The sequence below is a fragment of the Myzus persicae genome, unplaced genomic scaffold, assembly GCF_001856785.1.
Source record: "Myzus persicae strain clone G006 unplaced genomic scaffold, MPER_G0061.0, whole genome shotgun sequence".
Classification (NCBI taxonomy): domain Eukaryota; kingdom Metazoa; phylum Arthropoda; class Insecta; order Hemiptera; family Aphididae; genus Myzus; species Myzus persicae.
In genome coordinates, this window is record NW_019101471.1 from 434,459 (window position 1) to 451,562 (window position 17,104).

The 17,104-nt window shown below is 29.0% G+C and overlaps 2 protein-coding genes across 2 annotated transcripts; one reads left to right on the forward strand and one right to left on the reverse strand.

Moving 5' to 3' along the window:
- The first annotated feature begins 393 nt into the window (after window positions 1–393).
- Window positions 394–1,779, forward strand: LOC111029265 (anamorsin homolog). Its single transcript, XM_022308230.1, has 5 exons — window positions 394–589; window positions 716–960; window positions 1,049–1,202; window positions 1,281–1,411; window positions 1,533–1,779. Exons 1-5 carry the CDS (start codon window positions 394–396, stop codon window positions 1,644–1,646), a joined length of 840 nt encoding a protein of 279 aa, XP_022163922.1. The 3' UTR covers window positions 1,647–1,779.
- On the reverse strand, window positions 1,780–11,115 carry LOC111029268 (diphosphoinositol polyphosphate phosphohydrolase 2). Its single transcript, XM_022308231.1, has 4 exons — window positions 10,302–11,115; window positions 5,108–5,269; window positions 4,950–5,034; window positions 1,780–2,451 (listed from the first exon to the last, which is right to left on the reverse strand). The coding sequence occupies exons 1-4, from the start codon at window positions 10,392–10,394 to the stop codon at window positions 2,333–2,335; spliced, it is 459 nt and encodes a 152-aa protein (XP_022163923.1). The 5' UTR covers window positions 10,395–11,115; the 3' UTR covers window positions 1,780–2,332.
- Window positions 11,116–17,104: the final 5,989 nt, after the last annotated feature.

The window sequence follows — 17,104 nt, forward strand, 5'->3', positions numbered from 1 at the left end:
CATTTGTTCCTCTGCTCAGAATCTAAAAACCATGAATCACGCCATTAATATTCAATATTTCGGAAGTTCCCGCAATTTGATAACACTATCTATGGTCGCAATAATCATTCACCACTGATTAGTTAAGTGAGCATAACCATTAACTGTGATAAGATTATATTTAAATGTTTTTTTTTTCCAATGATAGAATGATTTTAAATCTCAAATCTTAATAGTTAATTCTTCGTTTGTGGATCGTGAGTCGTAATAATTGAACATTGAAGTGTTTCATTTTACCGTAGACCGTAATCAGTGCGACATTTGCGAGTCCGTGAGAAAAACGAATTTTGTTTTGATTACGAAATATTGAGCAATCCTTGAACGATCGTTTTCCAATTTCGACCCTCAACAATCATGGACAGTCACATCGAAGATGATCTCTTGAAATTGTTAGACGACAATCGTTTGACCGCAGCGCAAGGGACGTCCGACCGAAAAAACGTATTATTCGTCGTCGGCATGTCGTCAGCCGTCAAGAAATTAGAAGAGTTCATTAGTAGTAATGCTGAGAAGGCCAATATGAAAATCGGTATCATCGAAAACGGACTTGGTAAGAGCACGATTTAAGATATACATACCTTATATTTTATACCGTTGGGGAGGGCATAGTAAAGAGATAAGGGAGACAAACCCAAATTGTTAGTTCAACTATTTATTCGCTTATTGGTTTTTGTAGCGACCGAAGAGCCATTTTACAACGCCATTATATCGGGCTTTGGGGAAAATGACAATGTATCATGTGACTTGATGTTGCTACAAACATACACTGCACTGCTGACTGCTGGCGGCACACTGATTGCGAAAACTGTAGTAGGAACTGGGAATACGCTGGTGAAACATATGAAATTGTGCGGTTTCCTCAATGTTGCCATGAGCGAATCCGTTTCAGGAGTGGTCATTGGCAATATGCCCACGTACAAGGTAGACACACGACTTAAGTAGATGTGTGTAGTTTAGGTTTAGAAAATAATTTACTTAACTGTGTGAGCTCATTTTTTGTTGTTACCAGGTTGGCTCCAGCGACAAAGTCACATTGAATACAGGGGCAAAAGAAAATGTAATTTCAGCGTGGAAATTGGAGGATAATAATTCTGAAACCATATCTGAGGATGATTTATTAGAAGCTGATGACTTAAAAAAACCAGATTCTTCCTCACTCAGAGGTTTGCAATTAAATAACACTAAAACAAATAAATTATTAACATTATTACTATTTTAAATTGTGTTGCCTAAACCATCAGTATGCGCTACTACCAAAAAGGCTAAGGCTTGCAAAGACTGTAGTTGTGGATTAGCAGAAGAACTCGAAGCAAATCGTCTGAAGGACACACCCAAACCAGACACTTCCAACGCCAAGTCGTCTTGTGGAAGTGTAAGCAAAATTATTGTACTCATTCTAATATGTTGTAATACATTAATACATTAGTATTGACAAAACCTAATATCCGAAATTCAATTAAATCTCAAATTTGAACGACTATTTGTTTTTTCAGTGTTATCTGGGCGATGCATTCCGCTGTGCTAGTTGTCCGTATCTAGGTATGCCAGCTTTCAAACCGGGCGAGAAGGTTCAACTTGCTGGAAACTTGTTACAGGACGATTTCTAATCAATACGTTCTATCAACAAAATTCAACACACACATAACTAGAATATTTATATAACGGTATTTTAATTATAATAATATGTACAGACATCATAAATATGGTGATTGAAATAAATAAACAAAATATTTTTTTTTATTCAAATGTATTTTTTCCCCTCAAACCAAAAAAAATTTAAGGGCGGGCGTTACAAACATCATGGTTACAAATGAAAAAAAAAAATTTTAAATGAGTTTTAACATTGAAAATGTACAAACTAATTTAATTTATATAACTCAGCAGTTTAATCCACTAAGCTATTGGCAGTCTGTCAAATGTTTATACAATTAGTAAGTAACATAAACACTGAAGCCGTGCGTACAAGATATATTATTATAACATATTGTATATACACATGTAATAAGAAAAGTTTTATAAATTATTATTCAGTTCAGTGATTTTTTATTATGTTTGTTTTTTAAGCGTTACATATTCTGCAATATTAAAAAAAATTATAATAATGATAATAAAAAAAATCTTTATCCCTTATATCTAAAAGTAAATGAACTTAATTTGATATTAAACATAAAATTGAATTCATTGACTTAAGACTAAAAACTATTAGCAAATTGATATTATTTTTTAATTTAAACATTTTAGGGGGTAATTTTTTTCCATTCGGAGCAAATAATTTATTAAAAGAATGATTTTTTCAGATGTTTGCTTTTTGTTTATTGAGAGCAAAACTTTCCAGGTACGTGTGTTGAGTAGGTTTGTGTAGACGTAGCATATTCAGTGCATCTTCTAATTTAAACCATTTGCGTTTTCGACCTTAACAAACAAACAAAACAATAACATTAAGTTTGTATTTGTAAACAAACTAAATTTGAACATAACTAATACTTAAGAAAAATTGTTGCAGTGAAGAAACTTATACATAAGAAAATTAAAAAATAATAAAAATAAAATTTACAATTTAGTATTTACACAATAACAAAATACACCTTATATGTAGAGAGCCGATTTGTACGAATTAAAAACCAACCACCAAATATTGGCAAAAAAATGTTAAATATATATGCTTAAATAAATTCAAAAAATATTAATAAAATATTCTAAAATGTTCAAATATGCATTCAAAAAATAAGTTTAACTAAAAACTAACAAAAAAGAAATTAATTTCCTGAATATTTAATTTAAACTATGGAACTCTACTCTAAATACTTTTATTTAAAATATCAGTGATTTATGGATTGTTTTAATCTATGAGAAAAACATATAAATCAATTAATATAAAAAATGTACCCTAAAAAGAATTTAGTTAGGGGTACGTTAATCATCTGTGTTTTGTTGTCAGTTTTAATTCATAAGAAAAAAATTAACTACCAAAAATATATCAGAAAACCATTTATACCTACGAGTTTATTTATTTAATTCTATATTAAAATAGTAATTATTTCAAAAATGTCTAAAAACACTAAAATATGCAATTAAAATTGAAACAAACAAATTTCTTGTCATGAAACAAATTCTGTGCACGCTTGGCATATCATACAATCAACAAATCCACGCTCTACTTATTAGTTATTATATTAATGACACCAAATAAAAATAAAGTTAAATAAACAAGAAATTGCAACTATCATTTGACATTATAGCTTTTAAATGTATTTATTTTTTTCATTTTTTCCAATAGCAAGTACCTATGTCTAGATGTTTATATAAGCAATTTGTGTTAGGAAATGCCATATAGCCACAGCTGCTTTAAAAGAAGTTTCCGCACCATGTATGCTAATCAGCTAAGTATCGAATTTCAGAAAGTTGTAAACATAATTTTTTTGTAAACAAGTCCACAATAACAAAAACATAACATAAATGTAGATATAGATTTCTCCAGATTGTCAATAATTTATTAAACTCCAAGGTCACTTCCCCTTGAGATTAAAATTCTACTATAGATACCTATCTAAAACCTATTACTCACTAGTTATTATGTTTACAATAACCTGTCCTACTGCCATACAAATAAACAGATACCAATAACAAAAATGTTGGGAACATAGTTCAATGTGCATGGTAAACTGGACATTAACTATTTTTGTGTTGAGATGTTTTTTATCTTACTATTCAACCTACAAAAATTATTTACTAGTAAATATTATTTATAAACATAACATGATAGTTTTGTCAACTGTTTATGTGCATACAGTGTTTGTCCATATTAAACAATTTGAAAAGCTTATTGTATTTAACTGCCATTTTATGATAATTTTAAACATTGTTGTAGATCCTATGAACTCAAAATAATAATCTTAATACACTTGGTTCTGTTTCACTGTGACTTTAAAACCTATGATAGTCTATTTGAGCACTTTTCAACTCAAATAATAAATATAAGTTGAATAGTTACTAACAACTGTATAGCAATGTAAGTTTTCAAGTCGGGGCAAGTTACTGGTAGAAATATGAGCGAGAATGTCGAAGGACAAATTTGGTGGAACATTATACTTACAATTTTTTGATAATATCAAAACAATCAATAATCTAAAAACATAGATAGAAAAATACTTCAACAAGATTAATACAGGCACTCATCTCTGTTAAAAACAAGTTATTTAAGAGTGGCTTATTTAAATAAAAATGCACTTATGTATAATTTATCTAATAATCCAAAAGTTATGTTAAGATTAGTTTGCTAATGGACCCCATACCAAGAAAATCTTACATTGCAGTACTATTGTGCTGCACTACTGCAATGTTACAGTAATTAATACAGTATTCAATATTGTTTTTCACCTACAAAGTTTTTTTTTTTTGTAGGATTAGGTAACCTAAATTAGGAACTAACTAACTATGAAATTATCGTAATAAATAAGTTGTAATCTTAACTGAAATTAAAACAACATATCAAGCAATTTACCTTGTAAACTATGATTTGTTGACGGTTTATAACTATCATTTTTATCAATGCCTTATTTTATCTTGACATTATGTTTGCTCACGGGTTTTATTTCAAGTATGACACTAGATGTATTTTCTAAATACACATCAGGAGTCAAGTGAACTCTAGACTATTCGATAATATTATATAAGTTCAAAAATAAAAGCTTATAACTTAACAATTATGCATAAATATAATTTCTATAGGGCTTATTATAATATTAAAACAAAGAATTTATATAATTTGTAGTTAATAAGTATTCAATAGAATTTCAATGATGAGCATCAAAATCAGTATCAAAGTTTACCATACGTTACAATATATTTATCAAAATAAATTATTGAATATTACAAAAATATCAACATTTAATGTTTAAAGGAAATCTCACCTATGCCCAAAGAGTCTTCCCATTCAGCTAGTTCTTCTGTTACAATCATAACAAACACATCTGTTCTATGCCGTCTGATATGAGTCTAAAAACAGTAAATCAAATATTAGACATAAACTAACAGGCAGTTTATTATTTAAAAAAGAAATAATACTAACCCTATCTTCAAATGTACCAAGTCTTCTGTGTAATCTGCCAACAACACCAGCTTCTTCGACTACTTCCCTTAGAGCAGTAGCACTTGGTTCTTCTTCAGGTTCAATACCACCACCAGGTACAATCCATTGTTCAGGTCTACTAGATGAAGTCACCAACAACACCTTCAAAAAGTATCATATACCTATATAATGTGCACAATAGTCTGTTATCATTATTTATAATAAAAATTTGGGGGAATATGAAGAAGAGTACATTTTTTAATGTAGTGTTATTTAAGTTTACCTTGAACTAGATATTTTTATCATACTAGATATAGTAGCAATGCGAATTTCATACCTAACTAATACACAACATAAGTTTACACAGGTTATTTCATTTTCAGTTCTTTTTTTGGCACAATGTCCATGACCTAATAAAAAAAAAATAACTACCCACCTGTCATAGTAACAAAGTATACCCACATCAATAGGCTATAGTCCAACAAAAAACTAAATTATTAGTATCAATGTTCAATATTTATTCATTATTGTTAATTATTGATTATCATGTTTAATACTATATGTAGGTAAATTGTATTTGAAAACCATAATATGAAGTTAACGTGAGGTAAGGAAATGGATACAATTATTATAACACAACATGTATTGATATAAGATTTTAATTTACTCACAGACCAAACAATAACCCAAGTAACGCCATAGTAACTTATAGTTTAGTTTTAGTGGGGAGGCAAAATTTGTGAATCACAAAGAGTCATACAATAAATGAATTGTTTTGCCTCTGATATTGATGCACAATGAAAATATTGTAAAATCTATAAGAGTAATAAGTACTGTTGGGCAATTTACTCTATGAAACCAAATATGCTTATAAAAATGATATAAATAGTTATTGATAAATTTCCATAAATATACATTCATTGAATAATACCTATATTAAAAGAAATACAATTTAACTACTAAAAATACTATTCGTTGATAATCATCATACTATATTAAAAATGCCACATCCATGAAAAATATTGTTAAGCTTTATTTTTATTAATAATCAGGGGGCTTTGTACCTGCTAGCTCTTCTTTCTAACCCCCACTTTTAACTGTAATTTGTATCATTCTTAATGAAAAGAATTTTGAATTATTTTTTTTTCCTTGGTAATTAAATTTATTGAAATTAAAAATGTCCACATTATATTTTTAGATTTTTAAACATAATATTAAAATCAATATCCCCGTTGTAGCTATTGACAAATTCAAAGAATGCATATTTATTTAAATTTATAAAGTTAATAGAGATAATTCTTAGTCAATCTTAATATTTTTGCCCAATATTGGTTATAAGAATATATGACATATGTATATATTATATTAGTTATTTTCAAGTATATGTGGTAACTTATCAGAAATAAAAACAATTAATTTAATTTGGTTACTTTTAGTAGATACACCATAATATGTAATACAATTACCTGGTTTAATTACCTAAATCATCATAATATACTAATGTACTATAAAAAGATAATATTTCACTAATATTTAGTTATTTACAAGAGTATTAGTATATAGAATTTACCCATTAATAAAATTACTGTTTATATAATATAAAACATTATGATCCTAAAATAAAGGTGATAAATATATGATTTTTTTTTTAATTAACTAAATATTTAATAATTGTTTTCATGAAATAAATATATAGCCATATTCAAGTATTAGTTACAGTTGTATTTAAAAATAACCATTGTTTTATAAATTATATTTAAATATATGTAGGTAATTTTAACTCCTACATTCATAACCTTGGAACAGATCCAACATGAACGGAAATTATCACTCAGGTTTCGACAGAATATCCACTTTAAATATGACTTTTGTCAATATTTAAAGAATTTTTTAAATCAATAAATAATTGTAATGTTTGGCTGGGGCCTAATCAAATTACAGTTTGAAGTTTAAATATCTAATATCAATAATTTTGTAAAATATACCTACTAAAATCAATGCTCAAACACTACATTCATTTATTATTTTTCTAACATTAATTAGGTAGATAATAATTAGTTTAAGACTAAGCAAAAATCAAGATAATTTAAGCTACTTAATTACGAAAATACATACATTTGTATAGAATAAACACTTTTTAACAGATTAATGGGTTATATTCTATAGATAAAACTGATAAAAGGTTATTTAAGGTCAATAAACATCTAATTGTAATATTAATTGTCACTAAGCAATATTATTATTATTATTATTATTTATTAATATTATTATTATTATTATTATTATAACATTTCAAATAATTATTGAGTTAAGTGTTATTTTTTGGCATAATATCATTAAACATGAATAAAAAATCAACAGTTGGGTGCCGAAGTTATTATTCCAAAGACATAGTCTATAAAATATGTTACCTACTTAATCTAACTTGGCTTCTGAATTTACTTTGACCCAAATTAAATATGGATTACAAGATTCATGTCATAAATATCAAGGACATACCTTGTACAACTTATGACTTATAATCCAGTTATAACCAGGGTTTGGGAAATTTAGTTCATTTATAGTTTGTGAGGGGACGGGGTAAAATCTTTGAGATTGCTATTTTTATTATATGTAAGATTTTGAGTGCTTATTTTGATGATTTTAGGTTCTTTAGTTTCCAAACTATACTTATAAGTTATATATATATATATATAACTGTCCCATAAAAATATATTGAAAAAGATTCAAGAAATAAATTCTCTTTTTGTATTTTAAACACAATTCTTTTGCCATGTGTTAGGTCGATGAACGATCTAGGTTAAACATATTGAATACAGCTATATTTTTACTAAACCAATTTTTGATTTTTTGACATAAAACAAATGTTAGTCCAAGTTACATTTTTAGATACTCATAAATATATCAAAATTCAACATAAATCTACTACTGACATAGGTTTTGTCTATTTGTGTACTTACAAATCAAATATTGACTTTAAATAGTTTTATTTACTCTGTAAAAGAATAGCAATGTATAACATGTTTAATAATTTTATATGCACACATGGTTAGAATTAAAAGTGAAATTGAAAAAAAATGTATATAACTTAAGCCTAATCAAAATCATTTTACAGTGTTCTACAATTTCAAAGCAATTAAAGCTTAATTACAACAATAGTATAATCCAATTAAACTGTATTTTAGATAATATAAATTAATATTAGAACTACATAGTAAGAACCCAAGTAGTTAGAATTATCTTAAATATGGAGAGATAAATTATTTATTACACAATATAATAACATGGGTTCTATATACCGTTATATTACTTTATAAAAGTATTAGATCAGTCAAATAATAAGCGGGGAATCTGTGTAAAATTTAAAACAAGTTCAAGTACGACAAGAACAGTGAATTAATTCTTAACAGTGTATTTAAAAAAAAAATTGAATTTGTTACTTTCTTTTAATATATTATATTATATACAATATACATATATATATATACATGTTGGTATGGAAAACTTTTAGGTGGGAAAATAAAATTAGTGTTTTTATAATTCTATGTGTATTTATTAAGTTAAGATATTCAAAGATCAACAGTTTACCATGTTAAGAATTATTTTTTTATGGTAGGTACATTATACTATTATATTGTAATATTATAGGTACTATATTATAAAGTGTTAGGTAGGCAGTACTGCAGTAGTAAATATTATGTATGCAATTATTTTTATTTTAAGTCAAATTCTCTTAAGAACATAGCTGCATATGTTTTCAAGTAGTTAATACATAATAAATATACCATATTTTAATAATATTTAAAATTTTACAAACGCTTATAAGTTGTAAAAACTAAAAACAAATATAATTGAAGGGTGAGAACTTTAAACCTCAAACAAAACATAGAATTAGGTACCATAAAATACTCTATAAATTTAATTTTAAATAAATATTTTATCATATTATTTTACTGGGAAATATGGGCTATAGTACTAAAAATAACATTCAGATAAAAAATTACATAAAACTACTTGAAAATATGTCAGGTCTGTTAAAACTATTTATCTTGGTAGTTAAAGGAAACATTTTTATGAGTATATTTAAATTTCGCACTAGTATTTAGTTTCATTACTTACATTACAATATTTCTATAATAGGCAGAATATATAGATAATGCAGATACCTATGTATAACTAATTTAAAGACAATTTGTTTATCTACCTGACTGCATGACTTCAAATACCTTACAAATGTTATTTTTAGTTAAGACTTCTAAGAACTAAAAATAACTAGTATGATAGTAAAAATATATGTAATGGTGCCATTGATTAAATATACTCTATAATCAACAAAGTATAATAATACCTATATATGTTTTATCAATGGTAAATGGTAATACCTATCTAATCTTAAAATTAAATGACTAATAAGTAATAAGATAGAAGAAGGCTAATCAAAAGTAAAGTAAAAATTAAATTAAACCAAACTCCTCCGAATTCTTTTAAATTAAAAGAATAAATTCCATAGGTGGGTAATCTTGCAGAGCCTAAATTTAGTAAAAAGTATGGGTAGATACTATAATTAAAAATAATAACTCCATGATTATAAATTATAACCAATTCTGCACCCTAACCTAATGTAGGTAAGGTAATGATTTATAGATATCAGTATATTATTAACCCTGATCTACAAATCACGAAACGTATCAAAATAATTTAATTTGGACAGTGTCAAAGGTAGAAATTGTAATATACCTACACAGTAACACAAAATATGTGATATGCATATTATGTAGGTCATACATTGTAGGTAGGTAGGTTGTACTCTATATAGATTTCCTAGGTCAAATGATGATAAAAAATATAATGCAAATAAGTGCACAAATTGTACAATATTATTTAGCAAAATAAATAGCTATGATTTAACAACATAAAACAATTACACCGATAACTGTGCAATACATATAATATTAAAAAAAAAATATTCAGTTCTACGGATCGAATTAATTTTAATTGACGTAGGTAGGTACCCTATTAGCATATTACAGCGGTAAAAACTAGAAACATATTATTATTATTATATAAAGCTGTGACGTAATATTAGAATGATAGTGCAAAGTGATGCACTACGCGCAGTGCATTAATGACATTTCAAAAAGTTCAAATTATCATACGAAATATTATAGTATTATTAAAACGAAATTATAATTACCTCGTCGGAATCATTGCGCACACATATACAAGCAGCTCGCCTGCGAAATCCATCCTCGTCATAAATGCGAGTTGAATTCGGTTTATCTTTCATGTTTAGTAAATTAATTGATGTCCAAGTAACCAGGAAAAAATTCTAACGAAGAATCCTCAGGATACTAGGAGTAGATTGTTCGGGAAAAAAATTTAGGCACAACTACGAGACGTATCAACGGTGGTTGACATTTTTCTTCTGAATTTTGAGATTGTGATTTTGGAATACGAACGAGCAATATTGTGACTTTTCTTTTACTTCACGACGAATCGAAATCCACCCGTGTGTACAAGATACGTATACAATATTATAATAATATTTAAACGTAAGGCGACAACGATGGTAGTTTTTGCGAGTTATATAATTATTGTATACGAGCTAAAGCGGATTTAGAATACTAAGTACGAGTAAAAAATGTTTATTAAAAGTAGGTAGTTTAATTTAAAATTAAATTAAAATAAAGAAAATTAATACGGTACGTATAAAATAAAAAAAAAAAATGTAAAAAATTATAATAAAACAAAAAAAAAAATTGAAAAAAAAACGGGGAAAAAAACGGGTATTAAGAATTAAACAATAAGAGATACATTAGACAAATGTCACTTAGAGACATTGTAATCGAAACATCGTACCGTCGTTTGACGATTGCATATCGTTTCGTACGCTGTTCGTCCGGACAACCATAATCGTGACGACGGCGACGGCGGCGACGACGGGAATGGGTGTCAAAGTCCAAAAAAAAATTGATGCGGCCGAGAAGCCGAGAACGCGCACGGGCGGCCAACGACGTGAAAAACTAGCCAATACGAATGCACGGCTGACGGTGGTGGTGATGTTGGTAGCGGCGTAGCGCTGGTTGCGACTTGTGGTGGTGGCCGCGTTGGCGTTGGCGGGGTTCAGGGGTGGTGTTGTTGGCGGGGTGCAGGAGGCGGTGTTGATGGTGGTGAACTGTTACTCTATGAATTGTGCGCACGCGCACGCGGGTTTGTACCGAGTGTCCGCCGTCGTCCGGTGCACGCGCGTGCGCGATGCTCAAATGCACCCGTCGGCCACCGCCACCGATCATATTCTTATATTATCCATAGACGTATTATTATCATAGCCATTATTATTATTATTATTATTATTATGTATCGTGGCATCGTACATTCGAGCGCGCCATAGAGACGAGCCACGAGCGCATAGCTGATGTGTGCGCGGGCGGGCGGCGATCGAAGCGATCGCGCCACGAGAGACGGTAAACGGTTACCGGCGGGCGGCGTTGCCGCGTTCGCGCTTGTACCGCGGTTACCCCGCCACCTACGTTTTTATATTATTTTTTATACGGCGCGACGACTCTATGGGCCGCGTGGTGAGTGTAACCGCGTGTGAACCATCAACCACTGAACAACGCTCGAGCGCTCGAATTCATAACAAAAACGTGGTAGGACGAGACACGCCACCGACCACCGGGAGAATGCAAACATTCAACGCGGTCGGTGTGGCGCGGTGGCCACGTTGCGGGTCGCAAGTACTCGCAACCTCGCCGTCCAAGAAAAATGCCATTTTTTTTTTCTACCACCTCACGCCACAAGGTCCTATTTGACGTGCCCACGTGACTATATTGAAAAACATTAGGTTTTTTTTACCAAGTCCCTTGTCGTTATACAACAACAATCGTGTCTTAATTATTCATAACACATTCTTTACGTCAGACGAAATGTATAAAATCGATTACTTACATAATATATTATTAAAAAATTCGGAACAATTTGTTTTTTGAAATATTTAAACTTTCTAGACATTTGTGAATAATGAATATAATATTTAAGTAACTATCGTATTTCATTTCTCTTTCCGACCATCGTCGTCTTGATCGGTTGTAGACATTGTTTTGGGTCATACACTGTATCGATACCTAATACCTATAATGAATACTGAATACTGATAAACTTGTATTCACTATTTTGTTATCGCGTATAGTAGTTCGTAGGTACGACCTTAGATCCGCGAATACGAGTTGTCACAAATAATTATTTTGATCCTAGGGGTACAAGCGCGCGCGAAGAGTAAAATATGATTACGAAAAGCGTGTGTGCTTGTTGAATTGCCAACGGGATCGCCGCCTTGGCCCGACTCTAAAATATTACTCTCATTACAGCTAGCCATAAAAATCTGAATAAATTAATATCGTATTTTATTGTTCCGTGGCCGTGGCCCGACGGAGGCGCCAAATTGCAGGTAAAAAAAATATTTCATACCTATATTACTATCAGTGGTTTTTTACTGGTTTATACAACTACGATTCACAATGTATCAGTTATAATATTTGCATTTTCATACCACAACACCGCATAAGCAATTATTATAAACTGCAACCGTGCGAGGCTGTCGATACTGATGATTGATTAACAATGAATCCCCATCACCTCAAGTAAATATTTAAAAAAAAAGTTTCTCAAGAATAGATCCTTAATTGGACTTTGGACTACTCCAAACTCAACACAACTCTTGACATAATTGATCGTTATTCATTGTTACAATTTACAATATCAATGAAAGTAAAATTATTTATTACATTATTACAATATATTAATATATTATATAATATGAACACAGAACAATTTAAAATATCTATTTTTTACGACAAAAATAAACTCGGGGTTGCTTTTGTCTTGAAACATTTCGATGTTGTTTGCAGGGTGGTATATTCTATTAACTGACAGGTGTAGTACAATAACAAAGCAAAACCACTACAACCAATAGAGACAGATCATGTACCTATAATATTTTAATGTGTTAGCCGTTAGGACGTGTGAGTACAAACTATTACTAAAAATTATTTAAGATATTTTGTTAAATAATAATTGCCTTTATTAATTATTCAAAGAGTGTAAGTACATAAGTCGTATCAACTACCTATTTAGAGATTGCAGTTTATCCGGTGTTTTCAACATACAAATTATTATATTTTTTTACTACGCAGAAATGCAGAATGCAGATACGTATGGAATAAATTATATAATTTATAAACAATTTATATCAGTAATATATACAATTTAATATGCACTTATTTGAAAACATTAGTAACGCATCTTACATTCTTAAGCATCCGTAAAACGTATACACAGTTCCAAAATTGTTTAGAATAATAAATTAATGACCAAATTATTTTATACATTTCGTTACAATAATAATTATGATATTTAACAGATATCAATACTATATTCTGCTTTCATCGTGTTTCTTAGAACTATAGGTTAAGATAAGAAATTTAAAAAAACCCCGAGGATATCTCATTCTACTGTATAGGATACATTTTGATTTTTGAATACACTTCGTCTTCGTGTCTTCGTTATTTATTAGGTCACTATTATAGTTAGGTCACCATAACGGACGTGTTAAATTTGAATTCAATGGCAAATCACTGTTTACAAAACATGATTTGCTAGAGTGCTAGACGGTGTATCAGTCTCGATTTCTAAGGATATTTTAAAAATGTATAATTACAATATTACAAATGTACAAATTAATAATGCAGCAAGTCAAATTAATTTTTCGGTCTTTTTTGTAGATCTTTATTACTTAAATCGCACATTACCTAGGACTTTTTGAACCAGTATAACCTGGTCAAAATCGACCTAGGCTGTATACATACTAGTATATTAGTATCTTCATTCTACAGCCATGATATCGACAAAAGTAATAATATACTTATATGTACCTAAAAAATGGTGAATATACTTAAAACTTTTAAAGTTCCTACGATTATGAGGCTATGATAACAATTTTTTGAATCACAACAAAATAACTAAAATAGTTGGAAAAAAACAAGTTTAGTCCATCCCGGTTATATTCAAAGATACTGAGACATTTTTATTTTTGACTTCCCAAAGTCGGTACCAACTACACTCTAGACCCAATTTGCTTCTAAAAACAACATTCAAAGTTTAAAATTAAAGTATTCATACTATTGTACTGCACCAAAAGGTGATCGTTAATAACGATAATAATAAACCATAAATAGATATATTCGTAGCTTCAACCAGAATCTAAGTAGGCATCAGTTAGTCAAATTTCAAATTTATGAATAGAAGTGGCTACTGCATACAACATTTTGATCTGATGACAATTTTATTGGCACGAAAAGACGTAATAAGTGTTGTACCGTTTGAACATTTTAAATGAAAATTTATTTATTTTATAACTTTCATTATTTTGTCGCTCTATTTAAAATTTTAAATACCTGCAACAAATAATAAATACGAGAATCAAATTATCAAAATCTAAAAACATAATGTATAGAATCTAGAATTATTGAGTATTGACAACTATTCTATTTGAAGTAGGTATTTCGCTAAGTACAATGCGACTATCTTAATTATGCATACTATATTAGTATATAGCCCTATAGGTACGACTGCAGTATGAGGTGTCGAGGTAGGTGACAATAAAGTAAAGTTGTACTAATATTATGCGCATTATGTATTTTAATAGCACCTAAATATTTAAACATTTTAAAACATTAATATAAAATATCATTAGGTACCCAATAGGTTATAATATGCATTACTTATTTCTCCTGCAAAATATATAAAAATATTAAATAATCAACGATAACACAAACATTTTACATACCAACCGATACACCTATAGAGCGGAAAATGGCTATGCATGTAAAATAATAAGGTTGTCTAGGTAGGTGGGTAGGTACTGTATAGTGTGGTATACAAGAGGGGTAATAATGTTAATATAGTTGCTGCGTAAAAACTAAAAACAATCAAGACTGTAGACTGCAGTTAATGATGGTGAGTACCTTCAACCACGACGGCGCTACGTTTTAAAACTACGCATTTAAGAATTTGGCGTCACGAGTAGGTTACATATAAATATGTAATATCATTAATCATCTCCCCAGGACGTAAACAGAGTTGTTTTTTATATTTCATGCTCCGTACCTATTAGATTATAGGTACCTACGTACTGCAATAATAATAACTATGTACCTACCTACCTTTCCAGCAACCAGTGCCCGTGATTCGTAAATATTTATAACTATTATAACTTTGCAATTATTCAAATGTATACTATAGTGGCCGGTAGGTACATAACCGGTCAACCGGATACGTTTATCATGTTGTTTAAATTTGGCTTGCAGAACTGTCAGAATTTGTAAGCACTGGTGCACCTATTTTTTTATAGGAATGTCAAAAAAAAATGTGAGTAGGTAATGAGACGTCCCACCACATGTAAAATAATAATAATAATAATAGGTAATAACTAATAACTAATAATTCATAAGATTATTAACTATGCACAACAAACATATCTATATACATTATTACATTCATACAATTCTTTACTATAATCGTTGTATATTATACATCTTAAAATTGTTTTATATTATGTTTGTATGAAAACCATATAAACATAATAAAGCTATTTTATTTATATTGCCTCTCCTTGTTTTCGACTTTTCATCGTCGAAACCATCAATTAAGATTATAACCAATAGTCAATACGACAAAAATTAGAGTCAATAAATAATAATATAGACGGGAACCTTTGTTTTTGTGGAAATTGTGAAATACTTAACTGGCCTCTATGTAACGTCAATATACTAGTATTATTATTTATTACCAAACAAAATGTATTTTTAGAATGTATTTATTTTATAAAAAACAGTTGTGCAATGTTCGGTAACCATGAATTAAAAATGATTAGATATATTTAAATTAAATACAGAAAACAAATTAGAAGTTGAAAATTAAAACAAATTATTCATTTATACAAGTACCTATCGTTTATCTATTGTGTCGCATTAGGCAGGTACTAGTGTACTATTATGGCACATACAGTCTAGAATAGTACCTACTATTGTAATGAAAAATATCTATATGAATAGGTATACTTTGTTGATTCTAAATTCCATATTTACACTGTAACTGCGTGTAATATCTATACATATGTAACACAAAATATTCACTGGTAGACGGCAGACCTTGGTATTTTTAAATATAAATTATTGACATTCAGGAGTAAACTGAAGAATGACCTTTTTACTAGCAGGTGATAGAAACACGCGTAATATTTTTAAAATATTATATAATATAGGTAAAGCCGTAAAGGTTTAATAATTAATAGGTAGATATTAGGATTTATGATGGATTATAAATAGTAAATACTCTTAGTACCTATATGGCTATACCAGTTCTACGGATACCAGTTAGATACCAGTTCTTATTATAGGTATTTAACTATCAATAATATCAGGTTAGTTCACAAATTTAATGATCGAATACATCAGCATGATGTTATTAGGTAATAGGTATATATACTATTATACATAAATTATTCAATACATTAGCATTCGGTAGGGGATGTACCCGTATTATTTTAATTTTAAATAGGTATTTTCTTTTTGGTAAAATGTATAATTATTCATTTTTCAATTTACTAAAATATTCTACAATTATTGAAGTGTTATTATCCGTATTCGAATGTAATTTTGTCCTCAAAAATACAAAAGGATATACTTGATAAACTATATAGTTCATTATGTCATTATTTGATATACTTAAATCTACGAGAATATTGGAATAATGAGAAATCGACCAAATTTAATTAATAGAGGGCGGAGGATACTTACTGTATCTCAAATTGAACCCCCCCAGTTTTTCAATATTTTAATATCAAGCTAATGATACTTCTAAAAAAAGAAAATTTTAAATTTTTATTATAAATTGTTTTATACCATTAATTAAAGTAAAATAAAAATCAGAGTTCATTGC

What these genes read in the sequence shown, in the direction of transcription:
- LOC111029265 (XM_022308230.1), top strand. Translation starts at nt 394, where the DNA reads ATGGACAGTCACATCGAAGATGATCTCTTGAAATTGTTAGACGACAAT. An exon ending in GCAATATGCCCACGTACAAG is followed by an intron (nt 961 to 1,048) that starts GTAGACACACGA and finishes TGTTGTTACCAG; the next exon opens with GTTGGCTCCAGCGACAAAGT. An exon ending in CCAAGTCGTCTTGTGGAAGT is followed by an intron (nt 1,412 to 1,532) that starts GTAAGCAAAATT and finishes TTGTTTTTTCAG; the next exon opens with TGTTATCTGGGCGATGCATT.
- LOC111029268 (XM_022308231.1), bottom strand. Translation starts at nt 10,394, where the DNA reads ATGAAAGATAAACCGAATTCAACTCGCATTTATGACGAGGATGGATTT. An exon ending in TTGGTACATTTGAAGATAGG is followed by an intron (nt 5,035 to 5,107) that starts GTTAGTATTATT and finishes TACTGTTTTTAG; the next exon opens with ACTCATATCAGACGGCATAG. An exon ending in GGAAGACTCTTTGGGCATAG is followed by an intron (nt 2,452 to 4,949) that starts GTGAGATTTCCT and finishes TTGTTTGTTAAG; the next exon opens with GTCGAAAACGCAAATGGTTT.